The following is a 20591-nucleotide window of genomic DNA, read 5'->3' as shown; positions in this document are numbered from 1 at the left end:
TTTGCAGGGGAATAGCCACAGGAGATTCCTGTACTGCCTGCCTAGTCCTCTTGCTCTGCCTTGTGGTCTCCCATTCCCCTCCTGCCTGTGGAGTCTGAGCCTGCGGTGTGACCACCTCTTTTATGTGCTATCCATGATACTCTCCGCCTCGCGGATGCTCCACAATGTCCCCAGCCGCCGCTCCAGCTCTGAAACACGGGCTTCCAGGAGCTGCAGCTGGAGATACTTCCTGCACACATGCTGGTCCCGGGCACTGGAATTGTTCCCGGCTTCCCACAGAGAGCACGAGGAGCACACCACGGCTTTGAGCTCTCCTGCCATGACTTAACACTTTGAATTAAACCTTTTGAAAGATGCTTAATATCAAATAATATCAATTACTCTAGGGCCCTTCTTCTTTGGTCCTTGTTACTGCAGAACTCCTTAAAAAACACTACTTACTATATATGAAAATAAACTGTTGACCTTTCTTACCTTAGTTACTAAGCCTGCTATTTAGAGCTATTCCCTAACAGCAGTTACTCACTAACCAATCACCTTGCAGCTTTCCTGTGATGTCACTGATGTTTTTTTCAAACACTCCAGCGCGCCTGGACTGTGTCTGTGTTTACCATCTCCTCGATTGGTGATTCTCCCCGCAGGTCCACTACACTCCGCTCGGCTCCCGGTAGGTAAGTAATCAGGCCGTGATCGTCGGCCTCTATTTATCCTCTCCTTGATCGGTGATTCTCCCCGCAGGTCTGTTCCACTCCCGGAAGTTAAGTAACCAGGCCATGATCCTCGGCCTCTATTTATCCTCTCCTCGATCGGTGATTCTCCCCGCAGGTCTGTTCCACTCCCGGTAGGTAAGTAACCAGGCCGTGATCCTCGGCCTCTATTTACCATCTCCTCGGCCGATGATTCTCCCCGCAGGTCCGCTCGGCTCCCAGAAGGAGTCTGCGCAGTGAGCATCTCTATGAAGTCATCATACTCATGCCGCAACTTCCTGAAGATTGGGAGTCGCAAGATAGGTAAAGGGAACATTCCGGTGGTCGGGTCAGGCGTGGGAAAAAAAATGGAGGGACTCTGGCCGGGTCGGGTCTGATGTGGTTCTGTCAATTTGGGTCGGGCTTTTTAACTGTGACCTGAGCAGGCCTTTATGTGGCAGTACTGATTAGGAAAGACATTGTAGTGTTAGAAAGAGAGGATATCCTTGAAGGGGCAAGAGCAAAATCTATTTGGTTCGAGTTGAGAAGTAAAAAGGGTATGATCACATTACTAGGGGTACTCTATAGATCTCCAAATAGAGAGAGAGAGAGATAGAGATAGTGGAGTAAATCTGCAGAGTAATCACAGATGTGCAAGAACTGTAGAGTGGTCACAATAGGGGCTTTAATTATCCTATTTCGGACTGCGATAATTTGAGTGTCATGCAGGCCCCCACCTGCCAAGAATGAGACACATTAACTTCACCATCTGAACATTGATTTTTAAACTATTACTCGAGTAAAGAAAGAACTTGTTTTTAAAAAAATACCCCACACGACCCTTGACCAGAAAGACATTTGCATAGTAATAGACAATACTTGGAAAGGACAAAGGGGCCACACCCTGCTCCAATTTAATCCACAGCAGGTCTGGCTGTTCTGATGAAGGGTCACTGATCCGAAATGTTAACTCTGCTTCTCTCTCTCGCTCCACAGATGCTGCCAGACCTGCTGAGTATTTCCAGCATTTCTTGTTTTTATTTCAGATTTCCAGCATCTGCAGTATTTTGCTTTTATCCAATTTAATCCACAATGGACTTTTGATTGCTTACCATTTCAAGACACCCCCCTGCTCTCATGCTTACATCTCTATCGTGGGATTGCTGCAGTGCTCCAGTGAACATCAACGCAAGCTCGAGGAACAGCATCTCATTTCCCAATTTGGGACACTACAGCCTACCACTGAATTCAATAATTTCAGAGCATGACTGGCCCACCTTTTTTGTTTTTATTTATTTATTTAGAGATACAGCACTGAAACAGGCTCTTCGGCCCACCGAGTCTGTGCCAACCATCAACCACCCATTTATACTAATCCTACATTAATCCCATTACCCTCTCACATCCCCACCTTCCCTCAATTCCCCTACCACCTACCTACACTAGGGACAATTTATAATGGCCAATTTACCTATCAACCTGCAAGTTTTTGGCTGTGGGAGGAAACCGGAACACCCGGCGAAAACCCACGCGGTCACAGGGAGAACTTGCAAACTCCGCACAGGCAGTACCCAGAATCGAACCTGGGTTGCTGGAGCTGTGAGGCTGCGGTGCTAACCACTGCGCCACTGTGCCACCCTCACTTTCTAGTCCCATTTTCCAGCACTTGGCCCGTATCCTTGTATGCTATGGCGTTTCAAGTGCTCATCTAAATACTTCTTAAATGTTGCGAGGGTTCCTGCCTCTACCACCACTTCAGGCAGTGTATTCCAGATTCCAACCACCCTCTGGGTGAAAATATTTTTCCTCAAATCCCCTCTATACCTCCTGCCCCTTACCTTAAATCTATGCCCCCTGGTTATTGACCCCTCCGCTAAGGGAAAACCCTCTTCCTATCTAACCTATCAATGCCCCTCATAATTTTGTATACCTCAATCATGTCCCCCTTCATCCTTCTCTGGAGTTATACTCCATTTGCCAGGTCTTTGCCCACTCATTTAACCTATCTATATCCCTTTGTAGCTTCATGTCCTCTTCACAACTTACTTTCCTACCTATCTTCGTGTCATCAGCAAAATTAGCAACTATACCTTCGGTCCCTTCATCCAAGCCATTTATATAAATTGTAAAAAGTTGAGGCCCCAGCACAGATCCTTGTGGCACACCATTCGTGCCAACCAGAAAATGACCCATTTATCCCTTCTCTGTTTCCTGTTAGCTAGCCAATCTTCTATCCATGGCAATTTGTTACCCCCTACACCATGAGCTTTTATTTTCTGCAATAACCTTTGATGCAGCACCTTATCAAATGCCTTCTGGAAATCTAAGCACAATACATCCACCGGTTCCCCTTTATCCACAGCACATGCAACTCCCTCAAAGAACTCCAATAAATTGGTTAAACATGATTTCCCTTTCACAAAACCATGCTGGCTCTGCCTGATTACCTTGAAATTTTCTAAATGCCCTGCTATAACATCTTTAATAATAGTTAACATTTTCCCTAATACAGATGTTAAGCTAACTGGCCTGTAGTTTCCTGCTTTCCGTCTCCCTCCCTTTTTGAATAAAGGGGTTATGTTTGCTATTTTCCAATCTAAAGGAACCTTCCCTGCATCTATGGAACTTTGGAAAATTAAAACTAACACATCAACTATCTCACTAGCCACTTCCTTTAACACCCCAGGATGAAGTCCATCAGGACCCGGGGACTTGTCAGCCCACAGCTCCAATAATTTGTTCAATACCACTTCCTTGGTGATTGGAATATTCTTGAGTTCCTCCCTCCCTTCCATTTCCTGACTTACAGCTAATATTGGGATGTTATTCAATAGCGAAGACCAATGCAAAATATCTGTTCAATTCATCTGCCATCTCCTTATTATCCATTATTAAATGTCCAGACTCACTTTTTATAGGACCAACACTCACTTTGTTAACTCTTTTTTAAATAACCACATTCGCTGTCCTCCAGTCCTCTGGTACCTCTCCTGTGGCCAGAGAGGATTTGAAAATTTGTGTCAGAGCCCCTGCTATCTCCTCCTTTGCCTCACATAACAGCCTGGGATACATCTCATCTGGGCCTGGGGATTTTAGCCTGCTAATTTCCTCCCTTTCAATACTAATATGTTCAAGTATATCACAATCCCCCTCTCTGACCTCTACACCTACATCGTCCTTCTCCAAAGTGAACACAGATGAAAAGTAATCATTTAAAACCTCACCTATATCCTCCAGCTCCACACACAGATTGCCACTTTGGTCCCTAATGGGCCTTACTCTTTCCCTGCTTATCCTCTTGCCCTTAATATACTTACAAAACACCTTAGGATTTTCCTTTATCTTGCCCGCCAGTGTTTTTTCATGTCCCTCTTTGCTCTCCTAATTACTTTAAATACCCCCCTACACTTCCTATATTCCTCTAGGGACTCTGCTGTTTTCAGCGCTCTGAATCTGCCATAAGCCTCTTTTTTTTTTCCTTATCCAATCCTCTATATCTCTTCACATCCAGGGTTCCCTGGATTTGTTGGTCATACCCTTCACCTTAACGAGTACATGTTGGCTCTGAACTCTCACTATTTCCTCTTTGAATGATGCCCACTGGTCTGATGTAGACTTTCCTACAAGTAGCTGCTCCCAGCCCACTTTGGCCAGATCCTGTTTTATCATATTGAAATCAGCCTTCCCCCAAGTCAGTACCTTTATTCCAGTCCGTCTTTGTCCTTTTCCATTACTACCTTAAATATTACAGAGTTATGGTCATTATCCCCAAAATGCTCCCCCACTTCTACCACGTCTGACTTCATTCCCTAGGATTAGGTCCAGTACTGCCCCTTCTCTTGTAGGACTTTCTACATACTGGCTCAAAAAGCTCTCCTGTATGCATTTTAAGAATTCCGCCCCCTTTAAGCCTCTTGCACTAAGACTATCCCAGTTAATATTGGGGAAGTTGAAATCCCCAATATTACCCTATTATTTTTACACCTCTGAGATTTGCCTACATATCTGTTCCTCTATCTCTCCCTGACTGTCTGGAGGCCTGTAGTACACTCCCAGTCAAGTGATTGCCCCTTTTTTGTTTTTAAGTTCTACCCATATGGCCTCATTCGAGGACCCTTCTAAGATATCATCCCTCCTTACTGCAGTCATTGACTCCTTGATCAACAGTGCAATACCACCTCCTCTTTTAACCCCTCCCCTGTCACGCCTGAAGATTCTACACCGTGGAATATTGAGCTGCCAGTCCTGTCCCTCCCTCAACCATGTCTCTGTGATAGCAATATCATAATCCCATGTGCTAATCAATGCCCTCAATTCATCTACCTTACTAGTAAGACTCCTTGCATTAAAATAGATGCAATCCAGCCTTGCATTTTTCACTTGTGCCTTAACAGGTTGATATTTGCTCTGCCTTCCAGACTGACTCAGTTTCTCTTCTATATTTGACTGTGCATCACCCCCTACTGTAACTCCACTCTGTATCCCAGTCCTCTGTCAAATTCGTTTAAACCCTCTCCAAAAGCACTAGCAAACCTCTCAGCAAGGATGTTGGTCCCGTTCCGGTTCAGATGCAACCCGTCCAGGTCCCACCTTTGCCAGAAACAGACCCAGTGATCCGGGAAACTAAAGCCCTCCCTCCTGCACCATCTCTTCAGCCACACATTCATCTGCTCTATCCTCCTATTCCTATACTCACTAGCACGTGGCACTGGGAGTAATCCAGAGATTACAACCTTTGAGGTCCTGCTTTTTAATCTGCTACCTAGCTCCCTAAATTCTTGTTGCAGGACCTCATCCCTCTTTCTAGCTATGTCGTTGGTACCAATGTGTACCACGACCTCTGACTGTTCAGCAACCCCCTCTTCAGAAGATTCACCAGCATGTTGCCTGGGCTGGAGTGTTTCAACTATGAAGAGAGACTGAAAAAGCTAGGGTTGTTTTCTTTGGAGCAGAGAAGGCTGAGGGGGGGGGGGGGGGGGGGGGGGAAACACGATTGAGGTATACCAAATTATGAGGGGCATTGATAGATTAGATAGGAATAAACTTTTTCCCTTAGCGGAGGGGTCAATAACCGGGAGGCATAGATTTAAGGTAAGGGGCAGGAGGTTTAGAGGGGATTTGAGGAAAATTTTTTTCACCCAGAGGGTGGTTGGAATCTGGAACACACTGCCTGAAAGGGGTGGTAGAGGCAGGAACCCTCACAACATTTAAGTATTTAGATGAGCACTTGAAACGCCATAGCATACAAGGCTGCGAGCCAAGTGCTGGAAAATGGGATTAGAATAGATAGGTGCTTGATGGCTGGCACAGACATGATGGGCCGAAGGGCCTGTTTCTGTGCTGTATGACTCTATAGAAATTCTTACTATCTGTCTTTATATTTCTATCTAGCTTTCTCGTGTATGCTAATTTCACCTTCCTTATTAATCTTTTAGTCGTTCTTTGCTGTTTTTTATATTCTGTCCAATCTTCTGACCTTCCTCCCATCTTTGCGTAATTATAGGCTTTTTCTTTAAGTTTGAAATTATCTTTAACTGTTTTAGTTAACCACGGATGGTGGGTCCCACCCTTGGAATTTCTCTTTCTCGTTGAAATGTATCTATTCTGTGTATTCTGAAATATCCCCTTAAACGTCTGCCACTGCATCTCTATTGACTTATCCCTTAACCTGATTTACCAGTTCACTTTAACTAGCTCCACTTTCATGCCTTCATAATTGCCCTTATTTAAGTTTAAAATACTAGTCTTGGAACCACTCTTCTCTCCCTCAAACTGACTGTAAAACTGAATCATAAGATCTCTGCTACCTAGGGGTCCATTAACTATGAGGTCATTAATTAATCCTATCTCGTTGCACAGTACCAGGTCTAGTATAGCCTGCTCTCTGGTTGGCTCCAGAATGTATTGTTCCAAGAAATTATCCCGAAAACATTCTACTTACTCATCTAGGCTCCCTCTGCCCATCTGGTTTTTCCAGACTATATGTAGGTTAAAATCCCCCATAATTATTGCTGTACCTTTCTGACAAGCTGCCTTATTTCTTCCTTTATACCCCGTCCCACAGTGTGGTAAATGTTAGGTGGCCTGTACACCACCCACAAGTGACTTCTTGCCTTTATGATTTCTCATCTCTACCCAAACTGCTTCTACATCCTGGTTTGCTGAACTTGGGTCAGCCCTCTCAATTAGTGATGGTATTAGCACAATAAACAGAGCTACCCCTCCACCTTTTCCTAGCTTCCTGTCCTTCCTAAATGCCATGTATCCTTCAATATTCAGGTCCCAATCTATGTCGTCCTGCAGCCATGTCTCTGTAATGGCTATCAGATTGTACTTATTTATTTCTATTTGTGCTCTGAATTCATCTGTTTTGTTTTGAATGCTACGTGCACTCAGATACAGCGCCTTTAGTTGTGTCCTTTTATTTTTGTAACCTCTAGCCTCATCTATTGATTTACTCTTAGATTTGTACACTGTCCCTTCCTGTCACAGTCTATCATTTCCCATATTAATACCTTTTTCAGGTGAATTCAAGTGAGAACCAGGTCAAATACAATATGTTGAGAGGGGAGATGAAGAGGAAAATAGGACTGACAAACACGGAATATGAGAAATAGGACCGGCAGTGAACATGAGAATAGGATGGCAGTCAACATAAAAGGCGACCCAAAAATCTTCTACAGGTATGTAAACAGTAAGTGGGCAGTAAGAGGTGGAGTGGAGCCTATTAGGGCAAAGAGGGTAATATATGCTTAGAGGCAAAGGGCAAGGCGAATATACTTAATGAGTACTTTGTATCAGTATTGTTACAACCAGGTAAGAAAGGTGTCTCGGGGTCTTTTACTGTCTTCACCTGGTCTTATTGTAACAGGATTTAATTTTAAACACACTGTGTTTTGAGCTCCCCCTTGGTGAATCCTTGTTCACCACTTTCCAATTATAAGGCAAAGAAATGAGCACAAACAGGCTTTCTTAGGTTTAAAGAAAAGTGAAATTTATTAAAACTTAAACTCTAATTCAGTTAACGCCTAAAGATATGCCACACCCGGGCTAGCATGCACATGCGATACACACATGAAGAAAAATAAAGTGGACAGGTTTGAGGCAATATCAGAAAAGCTTCTGGTTACTGTGCTTCGAGCTCACTGTCGTTTGTTTTTATTTGTTTGTGGGATGTGGGCTCACTGACTAGGCCAGCATTTATTGCCCATCCCTAATTGCCCTTGAAGTGAGTGGCTTGCTAGGCCATTTCAGAGGGCATTTAAGAGTTAACCACATTGCTGTGGGTCTGGAGTCACATGTAGGCCAGACCAGGTAAGGACAGCAGATTTCCTTCCCTAAAGGACATGAGTGAAACAGATGGGTTTTTACAACAATTGACAGTGGTTTCATCGCTATCATTAGACTAGCGTTTAATTCCAGATTTATTAATTGAATTCAAATTTCACCATCTGCTGTGGTAGGATTTGAACCCATGTCCCCAGAGCATTTGCCTGGGCTCTGGATTACTAGTCCAATGATATTCCGCTACGCCACTGCCTCCCCTTTTGTAGGTAGTTTTGCTTCTCGTTGGGGCCCACTATTCTTCTTAAACCTCGTTCACTGTAGGAGACTTTTCTCTCTTGGGGTTTATGTGTCTTCAGTTCCGTGAGAAAGAGATGAGAGCAGACAGGAGAGAGATCTTTTCCGTCCAGGAGTAAACAGCTTTCCTGAGTTTTAAACTCTGTGGCAAGTTCAAATTCAAACAGCCAGTTAGTCATGTGACTAAACTGGCCTGACCAAGTCTTGTGTGTAATGGAGAAGCAAGGACTGGGACCTTTGTGGCGCAGTGGTTAGCACCACAGCCTCAGCTCCAGCGACCCGGGTTCAGTTCTGGGTACTGACTGCAAGGAGTTTGCAAGTTCTCCGTGACCGCCTAGGTTTCTGCCAGGTGCTCTGGTTTCCTCCCACAGCCAAAGACTTACAGGTTGATAGGTAAATTGGCCATTGTAAATTGCCCCTAGTATAGGTAGATGGTAGGACAATGGTGGGGATGTGGTAGGGAATATCGGATTAATGTAGGATTAGTATAAATGGGTGGTTGTTGGTTGGCACAGACTCGGTGGGCTGAAGGGCCTGTTTCAGTGCTGTAACTCTGACTCTATAACAGTCTGCCAGTATGCAAAAAAGGTCTTTCCGGTGAGGGGCATGGCAATTCTTTGTGATAGGCCCTCTTTTCTTTCCAGCAACATTTTAAAGTTTTTAATGTCCATGTGGCGAAATAATGCGTACCTCATTCTTAGCAGGTGGCGGCCTGCATGACAGTGTTCACTAAGGAAGGAGATTCGGATAAAAGATCAGTAGAAGCAGAGAGAGTAGAGGCAGCGGATAGGATAAAAATCGAGAGGGCGATATACTACAACGGCTGGCTATGGCTCGGGTAGATAGGTCAGCTGGTCTGGATGGCTTGCTACAGGAAATGGGGGGTGGAGATAGCAGAAAGACTCGTCACAATCCTCCCTGGATATAGGGGAGGTGCCAGAGCATTGGAGTGGCAAATTTGACACCCTTATTCAAGAAAGGGTGTAAGGACTAACAAGGCAAGGAAATATACAATGGTCGGACCCTAGGAAGTAGAGGGTCAGAGGGACCTTGGTGTACTTGTCCATAGATCACTGAAGGCAACAGCACAGGTAGATCAGGTGGTTAGGAAGGCATATGGGATACTTGTCTTTATTAACCGAGGCACAGAATATAACAGCAGGGAGGTTACGATGGAACTGTATAAAACGCTAGTTAGGCCACAGCTGGAGTACTGTGTACAGTTCTGGGCACCACACTATAGGAAGGATGTGATTGCACTGGAGAGGGTGAAGAGGAGATTCACCAGGATGTTGCCTGGGCTGGAGTATTTCAGTTATGAAGAATGAATGAAAAGGCTAGGGTTGTTTTCCTTAGAGCAGAGAAGGCTGAGGGGGGATATGATTGAGGTATACAAAATTATGAGGGGCATTGATAGGTTAGATAGGAAGAAACTTTCTCCCTGAGTGGAGGGGTCAATAACCAGGGGACATAGATTTAAGGTGAGGGGCAGGAGGTTTAGAGGGGATTTGAGGAACAATTTTTTCACCCAGAAGGGTGGTGACGGTCTGGAATGCACTGCCTGGGAGGGTGGTAGAGGCAGGTTGCCTCACATCCTTTAAAAAGTACCTGGATGAGCACTTGGCACGTCATAACATTCAAGGCTATGGGCCAAGTGATGGCAAATGGGATTAGGTAGACAGATCAGGTGTCTTTAATGCATCGGTGCAGACTCGATGGGCCAAAGGGTCTCTGCTGCACTGTATTATTCTGTGAATGACCTCCTTCTGCGCCATTTATTACTCTATTGTTTAGTTTTTCCTGTCAATCTTTGGTTCCAGTTTACCCTGGCTAGATCCCTTCTCATTCCATTGAAGTTAGTCCTCTTCCAATTTAGAAGTTGTACTTTAGATTGTTCATTGCTAATCTAAACCATATGATACAATAATCACTCTTACTCAAGTGTTCCCCCACAGACACTTGGTGCACTTAATCCCCAGCATTAGATCCAGCAATGCCTCTTACCATAGGAGGAGTAGGCCATTCAGCCCATCGAGCCTGCTCTGCCATTCAATACGATCATGGCTGATCATCCACTTCAATGCCTTTTTCCCCACACTATCCTTATATCCCTTTATGTCATTTGTATTTAGAAATCTGTCAATCTCGGTTTTAAACATACTCAATAACTGAGTTTCCACAACCCTCTGGGATAGAGAATTCCAAAGATTCACAACCTTCTGAGTAAAGAAATTTCTCCTCATCTCGGTCCTAAGTGGCTTCCTCCTTATTTTGAAATTGTCTCTCCTGGTTCTAGACTCCACAACCAGGGGAAACATCTTACCTGCATCTATTCTGTCTATCCCTTTAAGTATTTTGCAGGTTTCAATGAGATCATTTCTCATTCTTCGAAACTGTAGAGAATACAGGCCCAGTTTCCCCAATCTCTCTTCATAGGACAGTCCCGTCATCCCGGGAACAAGTCTGGTGAACCTTCGTTGCACTCCCTCTATGGCAATAATATCCTTCCTAAGGTAAGGGGACCAAAACTGCACACAGTACTCCAGGTGCAGTCTAACCAAGGTTCTATACGATTGAAGCAAGACTTCACTACTCCTGTACTCAAATCCTCTTGTGATAAAGACTAACATATTATTAGCCTTAATTGCTTGCTGCACCTGCATGTTAGCTTTCAGTGATTTATTGATGAGGACACCGAAGTCCCGTTGTACTACATTTTCTAATCTCTTACCATTTCAGAAATACTCTGCACATCTATTCCTCCTACCAAAGTGGATAACCTCATATTTTTCCACATTACATTCCATCTGGCAAGTTCTTACCCACTCACTAAGTCAGTCCAAATCCCCTTGAAGCCACTTTGCATCTTCCTCACAGGACACATTCCCACCTAGTTTTGTGTCATTTGTGAACTTGGAATTACTACATTTGATCCCCACATTAAAATCAGTGATATATATTGTGAACAGCTGGGGCCCAAGCACTGATCCTTGTGGTACTCCACTAGTCACAGCCTGCCAACATGAGAATGACCCGTTTATTCCTACTCTCTGTTTTCTGCCTGTTAACCAATCCTTAATCCATGTCAGTATATTATCTCCTATCCCACGTGCTTTAATTTTGCTAACCAACTTCCTGTGGGGGACTTTATCAAAAGCCTTCTGAAAATCCAAGTATACCACGTCCACCGACTCCCCTTTATCAATTCTGTTAGTAACGTCCTCAAAAAAATTCCAACATGTTCATCAAACATGATTTTCCATTTTAAATGCATGTTGACTATGGCCAATCAGATCATTATTATCCAAGTGTCCATTTATCACATCCTTTAGAATAGATTCTAGCATTTTCCCCAAAGACTGATGTAAGGCTAATAGGTCTGTAATTCCCTGTTTTCTCTCTCCCTCCCTTCTTAAATTGCGGGGTGATATTTGCTACCTTCCAATCTGCAGGACCCGTTCCAGAATCTATAGAATTTTGGAAGATGATCACCAATGCATCCACTATCTCCATAGCTACCTCTTTCAACACTCTGGGATGTAGAATATCAGGTCCTGGGGACTTATCAATCTTCAGCCCCATTAATTTCTCCAATACAATCTTCTTACTAATAGTAATTTCCTTCAATTCCTCATTCTCCCTAATCCCTTGGACCTCTAATTCTGGGAGATTTCTTGTAGCTTCCTCAGTGAAGACAGAGACAAAGTAATCATTTAGCATCTCTGCCATTTCCCTATTCCCCATTATAAATTCTCCAGACTCTGCCTGTAACAGACCCATATTTGCCTTAGCCAAATGTTTCCTTTTTACATACCTATATTCATATTCTATTCTCCCTTTCTTTATCAGTTTCTTGGTTCTCCTTTGCTGTATTCTAAAATCCTCCCAATCCTCAGCTTTACCACTATTTCTGGCAACTTTATAGGCATTTTCTTTTAATCTTATACAATCCTTAACTTCCTTTGTTATCCACAGTTGACTGCCTTTACTTTTGGGGTTTTTGTGCCTTGAAGGAATGTATAGTTGCTGTAAACTATGTAACCTAGTTGGATCGAGAACGTACTGGTCAAGGAAGTTCTCGAACACATTTCAGAAATTCCTCCCCCTCCTTTCCCTTCACTAACATTATCCCAGTTGATATTTGGGAAATTAAAGTCCCCCAATATCACCACTCTATCGTTCTTGCATATCAGATTTCCCTGCAGATATGCGCATTTGATCTCTCTTTGTTGGCCTATGGAATACCCCCAGTAGTGTAATCATACCCTTTTTGCTTCTCAATTCTAACCAAATGGGTTCTGTTTGCCCCCTCAAGGATATCCTCTCTTTCCAACACTACAATGTCTTCCCTAGTCAGTCCGACTACCCCAGCTCCATTTTCCCTTCACTATCTTTTCTGAACACTTTTTATCCTTCAATATTAAACACTCAGTCCTCACCATTTTTAAGCTACAGTCCCATTATTGTCACTGCATCATATTCCCACACTGCTATTTGCGCTTGTCGATCATCAATCCTATTCACCATACTTTGTGCGTTTATAGATATACATTGTAAACCGGTCTTTGTATTCCTCATAGTCCTCCTTCATCTGCTCCTAATATGGTATTTCCTTCTCTAGTGCTATCCAACACTCTCTCATTTTGTACCTTATTCCTCTTTTCTACTTCTATATGCTGGTGCCCATTATCCTGCTAATTTAGTTTAAATCCTCCCCAACCACACTAGTGAACTATTGCTCCCAGTCCTGTTCAAGTGCAACCAGTTCCTTTTGAATAGGTGCCTCCTGCCCTAAAACTGATCCCAATGCCCCAAACATCTGAAGCACTCCCTCCTGCACCATGCTTCAAGACACACATTGATCCTCCCTATCTTCCTATTTCTACTCTCAATAATGTGGGGCACTGGGAGTAATTCAGAGATTACTACCTTTGAGGTCCTACTTTTTAAACTTCCTCTCTAGCTACTGAAAATCCAACCATAGGACCTCAACACTAGCTCTCTATTGCATTGGTACTGATGTGGAGCACAACTCCTGGCTCACTTCCTTCCCCCAGCAGAATATTCTGCACCCTCTTTGTTATGTCCTTTACCCTGGCACCAGGGAGGCAACACACCATCTGGGACTCACGATGGTGGTTACAGAAATGCCTGTGTCCCTCTAACTATGGAATCTCCTCTCACGACTGCTGTTTCCTCCTGTACAGTACCTTTCCCATTGGTGTCATAGTCTGGACTGCACTCCTTCAAGGTGTCGTCACTCCCAGCAGTCCCCAAAACTGAGTACCCATTTGAGAGTGGCACAAACCTCGAAGACTCCTGCACTTCCTGCCTCTTCCGGAAGGCCACCCATCTACTATCCTGAACTCTCACTTTGAGAGTGGGCAGAGCACTGGGGACTCGCAGGGTTGGAAATGTGCTGGATTTGAACTGACTCCAAAATGTCAGCAACTCCATCAATCACAGGAGCAACAGTACAGGGATCTGGGCACAGACTGCTTACCTGAAGGGGCACATGCGGGCCAAGGAGTTAGTGTGCTATTAATGAGCCCAGGGTCAGCTCATACCTCATAGTGCAAAGGTACATCAGTATAAACACGACTGATCAAACCCACCTCTGTTTGCGACGAATCCTCAATAATGGAGATTATGGACCTGATCGATACAACTGGGAAAACTCCCCAAAATCCCTTCAGTGCCCTGTTCTGTGTCGTCCAGTCCTGTCATGGTGAGGTCAGGAAGGCTGGAAGATGAGTGGTAATCCTCCATCTTGTCTCCCTAAAGTGAATCCAAGGCAATTGCAAAAAATGAAGAGCTGTGAGAGTGAACAGATTTTAACTCTACAGTCAGGACTTCTCTCAATCCTCAAGGAACAGACCCAGCATCAAGCGAACTACAGGTATCATGCTAGTTACAACCCAAACTCAAGCCAACCTGCCCCTCAAAGCCAGGCAACACAGCCCCATTTCCATTTGTATTTCTCACTCACTGGTTTGTCCTTGCCATCAGTTTTGGAGATTTTACACACTAGCGGTATCTGTGAGGTGGACACAGAACAGTTGGGGAGGGATGAGACGTCACAGGAAAGAATGGAGGGTGGTGGGGGACCTGGTTGAAGGCGACACGGGACATAGATTCAGGAAGAGGCCACTTAGCCCCTCAAACCCGTTCTGCGATTAAATATCAGGGTTGATCTGTGACCCAACTCCACAGACCCACTTTTTCCCATATCCCTGAATACGCTTAGTTATCAAAAATCTATCAATGTGAGATTTAAACTTAACAATTAATATAGCAACAATTGTGGAAGAGAGTTCCAAACTGGATAGGGCCGGGATGGGGGGGGGTGTGAGGAGAGGAGATGGACAGGGGGTGGGGGGGGGAGATGGACAGGGAGGGGGGGGGAGATGGACAGGGGTGGGGGGGGGAGATGGACAGGGAGGGGGGGGGGATGGACAGGGAGGGGGGGGGGATGGACAGGGAGGGGGGGGGGATGGACAGGGAGGGGGGGGGGGGATGGACAGGGAGGGGGGGGGGATGGACAGGGAGGGGGGTGGGGGATGGACAGGGAGGGGGGGGGGATGGACAGGGAGGGGGGGGGGATGGACAGGGAGGGGGGGGGGATGGACAGGGAGGGGGGGGGGGATGGACAGGGAGGGGGGGGGGATGGACAGGGAGGGGGGGGGGGGGAAGGATGGACAGGGAGGGGGGGGGGGAGATGGACAGGGAGGGGGGGGGGAGATGGACAGGGAGGGGGGGGGGGAAGATGGGCCGGGAGGGGGGGGGGAGATGGACAGGGAGGGGGGGGGGAGATGGACAGGGAGGGGGGGGGGGAGATGGACAGGGAGGGGGGGGGGGAGAGATGGACAGGGAGGGGGGGGGGGAGATGGACAGGGAGGGGGGGGGGAGATGGACAGGGAGGGGGGGGGGAGATGGACAGGGAGGGGGGGGGGGAGATGGACAGGGAGGGGGGGGGGAGATGGACAGGGAGGGGGGGGGGAGATGGACAGGGAGGGGGGGGGGAGATGGACAGGGAGGGGGGGGGGGAGATGGACAGGGAGGGGGGGGGGGAGATGGACAGGGAGGGGGGGGGGGAGATGGACAGGGAGGGGGGGGGGGAATGGACAGGGAGGGGGGGGGGATGGACAGGGAGGGGGGGGGATGGACAGGGAGGGGGGGGGGATGGACAGGGAGAGGGGGGGGATGGACAGGGAGGGGGGGGGATGGACAGGGAGGGGGGGGGATGGACAGGGAGGGGGGGGATGGACAGGGAGGGGGGGGGGGAGATGGACAGGGAGGGGGGGGGGGAGATGGACAGGGAGGGGGGGGGAGATGGACAGGGAGGGGGGGGGGATGGACAGGGAGGGGGGGGGATGGACAGGAGGGGGGGGGGGGGGATGGACAGGGAGGGGGGGGGGATGGACAGGGAGGGGGGGGGATGGACAGGGAGGGGGGGGGGGATGGACAGGGAGGGGGGGGGGGATGGACAGGGAGGGGGGGGGGGATGGACAGGGAGGGGGGGGGATGGACAGGGAGGGGGGGGGGATGGACAGGGAGGGGGGGGGGATGGACAGGGAGGGGGGGGATGGACAGGGAGGGGGGGGGGATGGACAGGGAGGGGGGGGGGATGGACAGGGAGGGGGGGGGGATGGACAGGGAGGGGGGGGGAGATGGACAGGGGAGGGGGGGGGGAGATGGACAGGGAGGGGGGGGGAGATGGACAGGGAGGGGGGGGGGATGGACAGGGAGGGGGGGGGGGATGGACAGGGAGGGGGGGGGGATGGACAGGGAGGGGGGGGGGATGGACAGGGAGGGGGGGGGGGATGGACAGGGAGGGGGGGGGGATGGACAGGGAGGGGGGGGGGATGGACAGGGAGGGGGGGGGATGGACAGGGAGGGGGGGGGGATGGACAGGGAGGGGGGGGGGATGACAGGGAGGGGGGGGGGGATGGACAGGGAGGGGGGGGGGGATGGACAGGGAGGGGGGGGGGATGGACAGGGAGGGGGGGGGGATGGACAGGGAGGGGGGGGGGATGGACAGGGAGGGGGGGGGATGGACAGGGAGGGGGGGGGGGATGGACAGGGAGGGGGGGGGGGATGGACAGGGAGGGGGGGGGGATGGACAGGGAGGGGGGGGGGATGGACAGGGAGGGGGGGGGGATGGACAGGGAGGGGGGGGGATGGACAGGGAGGGGGGGGGATGGACAGGGGAGGGGGGGGGAGATGGACAGGGAGGGGGGGGGAGATGGACAGGGAGGGGGGGGGGAGATGGACAGGGAGGGGGGGGGAGATGGACAGGGAGGGGGGGGGAGATGGACAGGGAGGGGGGGGGAGATGGACAGGGAGGGGGGGGGGAGATGGACAGGGAGGGGGGGGGGATGGACAGGGGGGGGGGGGGGATGGACAGGGAGGGGGGGGGATGGACAGGGGAGGGGGGGGGAGATGGACAGGGAGGGGGGGGGGGAGATGGACAGGGAGGGGGGGGGAGATGGACAGGGAGGGGGGGGGAGATGGACAGGGAGGGGGGGGGAGATGGACAGGGAGGGGGGGGGAGATGGACAGGGGGGGGGGAGATGGACAGGGAGGGGGGGGAGATGGACAGGGAGGGGGGGGGGAGATGGACAGGGAGGGGGGGGGAGATGGACAGGGAGGGGGGGGGAGATGGACAGGGAGGGGGGGGGAGATGGACAGGGAGGGGGGGGGGATGGACAGGGAGGGGGGGGGGGGATGGACAGGGGGGGGGGGGGGAGATGGACAGGGAGGGGGGGGAGGAGATGGACAGGGAGGGGGGGGAGGAGATGGACAGGGAGGGGGGGGGGAGATGGACAGGGAGGGGGGGGGGAGATGGACAGGGAGGGGGGGGGGGAGATGGACAGGGGGGGGGGGGGGGAGATGGACAGGGGGGGGGGAGATGGACAGGGAGGGGGAGATGGACAGGGAGGGGGGGGGGAGATGGACAGGGAGGGGGGGGGGAGATGGACAGGGAGGGGGGGGGATGGACAGGGGGGGGGGGGGGATGGACAGGGGGGGGGGGGGGGATGGACAGGGGGGGGGGATGGACAGGGAGGGGGGGGAGGAGATGGACAGGGAGGGGGGGGAGATGGACAGGGAGGGGGGGAGGAGATGGACAGGGAGGGGGGGGGGGAGATGGACAGGGAGGGGGGGGAGATGGACAGGGAGGGGGGGGGAGGAGATGGACAGGGGAGGGGGGGGGAGGAGATGGACAGGGAGGGGGGGGGGGGAGATGGACAGGGAGGGTGGGGGGGGAGATGGACAGGGAGGGGGGGGGGAGATGGACAGGGAGGGGGGGGGGAGATGGACAGGGAGGGGGGGGGGATGGACAGGGAGGGGGGGGATGGACAGGGAGGGGGGGGGAGATGGACAGGGAGGGGGGGGGGGATGGACAGGAGGGGGGGGGGGGGGATGGGACAGGGAGGGGGGGGGGGGATGGACAGGGAGGGGGGGGGGGATGGACAGGGAGGGGGGGGGAGATGGACAGGGAGGGGGGGGAGATGGACAGGGAGGGGGGGGGGGGGAGATGGACAGGGAGGGGGGGGGAGATGGACAGGGAGGGGGGGGGAGATGGACAGGGAGGGGGGGGGAGATGGACAGGGAGGGGGGGGAGATGGACAGGGAGGGGGGGGGGAGATGGACAGGGAGGGGGGGGGGAGAGATGGACAGGGAGGGGGGGGGGGAGATGGACAGGGAGGGGGGGGGGGGAGATGGACAGGGAGGGGGGGGGGGAGATGGACAGGGAGGGGGGGGGGGAGATGGACAGGGAGGGGGGGGGGGGAGATGGACAGGGAGGGGGGGGGGAGATGGACAGGGAGGGGGGGGGGGAGATGGACAGGGAAGGGGGGGGGGGGAGTGGACAGGGAGGGGGGGGGGAGATGGACAGGGAGGGGGGGGGGGATGGACAGGGGGGGGGGGGGGGGGAGATGGACAGGGGGGGGGGGGGATGGACAGGGAGGGGGGGGGGGATGGACAGGGAGGGGGGGATGGACAGGGAGGGGGGGGGGGATGGACAGGGAGGGGGGGGGGATGGACAGGGAGGGGGGGGGGGGATGGACAGGGAGGGGGGGGGGATGGACAGGGAGGGGGGGGGGGATGGACAGGGAGGGGGGGGGGGGATGGACAGGGAGGGGGGGGGGATGGACAGGGAGGGGGGGGGGATGGACAGGGAGGGGGGGGGAGATGGACAGGGAGGGGGGGGGAGATGGACAGGGAGGGGGGGGGGGATGGACAGGGAGGGGGGGGGGGATGGACAGGGAGGGGGGGGGGGGGATGGACAGGGAGGGGGGGGGGATGGACAGGGGGGGGGGGGGGAGATGGACAGGGAGGGGGGGGGAGATGGACAGGGAGGGGGGGGGGGAGATGGACAGGGAGGGGGGGGGGGAGATGGACAGGGAGGGGGGGGGAGATGGACAGGGAGGGGGGGGGAGATGGACAGGGAGGGGGGGGGGGGGATGGACAGGGGGGGGGGGGGGGGAGATGGACAGGGAGGGGGGGGGAGATGGACAGGGAGGGGGGGGGGGAGATGGACAGGGAGGGGGGGGGATGGACAGGGAGGGGGGAGATGGACAGGGGAGGGGGGGAGATGGACCAGGGAGGGGGGGGAGATGGACAGGGAGGGGGGGGGAGATGGACAGGGAGGGGGGGGGGGGAGATGGACAGGGAGGGGGGGGGGGAGATGGACAGGGAGGGGGGGGGGATGGACAGGGAGGGGGAGATGGACAGGGAGGGGGAGATGGACAGGGAGGGGGGGGGGAGATGGACAGGGAGGGGGGGGGAGATGGACAGGGAGGGGGGGGGGGATGGACAGGGGGGGGGGGGAGATGGACAGGGGGGGGGGGGGAGATGGACAGGGAGGGGGTGGGGAGATGGACAGGGAGGGGGGGGGAGATGGACAGGGAGGGGGGGGGGGAGATGGACAGGGAGGGGGGGGGATGGACAGGGAGGGGGATGGACAGGGAGGGGGGAGATGGACAGGGAGGGGGGGGAGATGGACAGGGAGGGGGGGGAGATGGACAGGGAGGGGGGGAGATGGACAGGGAGGGGGGGGGGAGATGGACAGGGAGGGGGGGGAGATGGACAGGGAGGGGGGGGAGATGGACAGGGAGGGGGGGGGGAGATGGACAGGGAGGGGGGAGATGGACAGGGAGGGGAGATGGACAGGGAGGGGGGAGATGGACAGGGGGGTGGGGGGGGGGGGATGGACAGGGAGGGGGGGAGGGGGGGAGGGAGATGGACAGGGAGGGGGGGGGGGGGGGGATGTTCCTGCTAGCACGGACACGATGACCGGCTTCACACCCACGTGTCCCGCTGTCGGGAGCATGTGCCGGCTCGAACTGCCCACCCGGCGCCCAGGCCGAGGCCCTGCTCCGCCTCCCTGGACACCGCTCACACCGGCCCAGGCCCGGCCCCGCACACGTGTCACACGCCGGCTCCCACAGCCGGGTGGCCGAGGCCTGGAGCCCGGCCTGACCCCAACCGCTGCCCCCGGCCCCTTCTCACCTCCGAGCCGGGGTCTGGCTTGTTCCGCTCGGGGACTCTTGGCGAAGCCTCCCTCAGCCCCCCGCCTCCGGGACCGGCCTCGGGCTCCAGCCGCCCATCGCGCCGCCATCTGCAGCCCCGGACACGGCCTGACAGACTCCTCCCCCCGGCCCACCGCACTTCCGCTTCCGGAGCCGCTTTCCCGCCTCCGGCCTGTCAATCAACCCGGTCGCCACTGGGCGCCGCCATCTTTGGTCTTGGCAAAGCTTAATGCCAGTCTCTGGCTGACCCACAGCTTTGCCCCCGCCCCCCCGACTGTAGCCCCCTCCCACCGACTGTAGCCCCCTCCCACCGACTGTAGCCCCTCCCCCCGACTGACGATCCTCCCTGGGACTGTAACGCCGCCCCCCAAGTGTAGCCCCTCCCCGGGACTGTAACCCCGCCCCCCGACTGCAGCCCCTCCCCGGGACTGTAACCCCTCCCCCGACTGTAACCCCGCCCCCCGACTGTAACCCCGCCCCCCGACTGTAGCCCCTCCCCGGGACTGTAACCCCTCCCCACCGACTGTCCCCCCTCCACCCAACTGCTACCCCCTTCCCCCGACTGTACCCCCTCCCCCTCCCCCCGACTGTACACCCTCCCCCCGACTCTACCCCATGCCCCCCGACTGTACCCCCTCCGCCCAACTCTACCCCCTCCCCCAACTGTACCCCCTCCCCCCAACTGTACCCCCTCCCCGGGACTGCAGCCCGCCCCCGACTGCTACCCCCCTCTCCCCAACTGTACCCCCTCCCCCAACTGTACCCCCCTCCCCCCAACTGTACCCCCTCA

The 20591-nt window shown here is 52.9% G+C and overlaps 1 protein-coding gene across 1 annotated transcript in view; it reads right to left on the bottom strand.

Moving 5' to 3' along the window:
• The window catches only part of pprc1 (PPARG related coactivator 1), a 42472-nt gene extending 22532 nt beyond the window's left edge, over positions 1-19940 (bottom strand). The window contains exons 1-3 of the mRNA XM_068053244.1: positions 19782-19940; positions 13883-14045; positions 538-985 (exon numbers count right to left, since the gene is read on the bottom strand). Coding sequence (XP_067909345.1) covers positions 538-951 — 414 coding nt within the window. The 5' untranslated portion in view covers positions 952-985; positions 13883-14045; positions 19782-19940. The remainder of the gene's footprint in view (positions 1-537; positions 986-13882; positions 14046-19781) is intronic.
• Between the last annotated feature and the right edge of the window lie 651 nt (positions 19941-20591).

Source organism: Heterodontus francisci, chromosome 20, assembly GCF_036365525.1.
Source record: "Heterodontus francisci isolate sHetFra1 chromosome 20, sHetFra1.hap1, whole genome shotgun sequence".
Lineage (NCBI taxonomy): Eukaryota > Metazoa > Chordata > Chondrichthyes > Heterodontiformes > Heterodontidae > Heterodontus > Heterodontus francisci.
The sequence above is the reverse complement of the archived record's forward strand: the minus strand, read 5'-3'. Positions and strand labels throughout refer to the sequence as shown.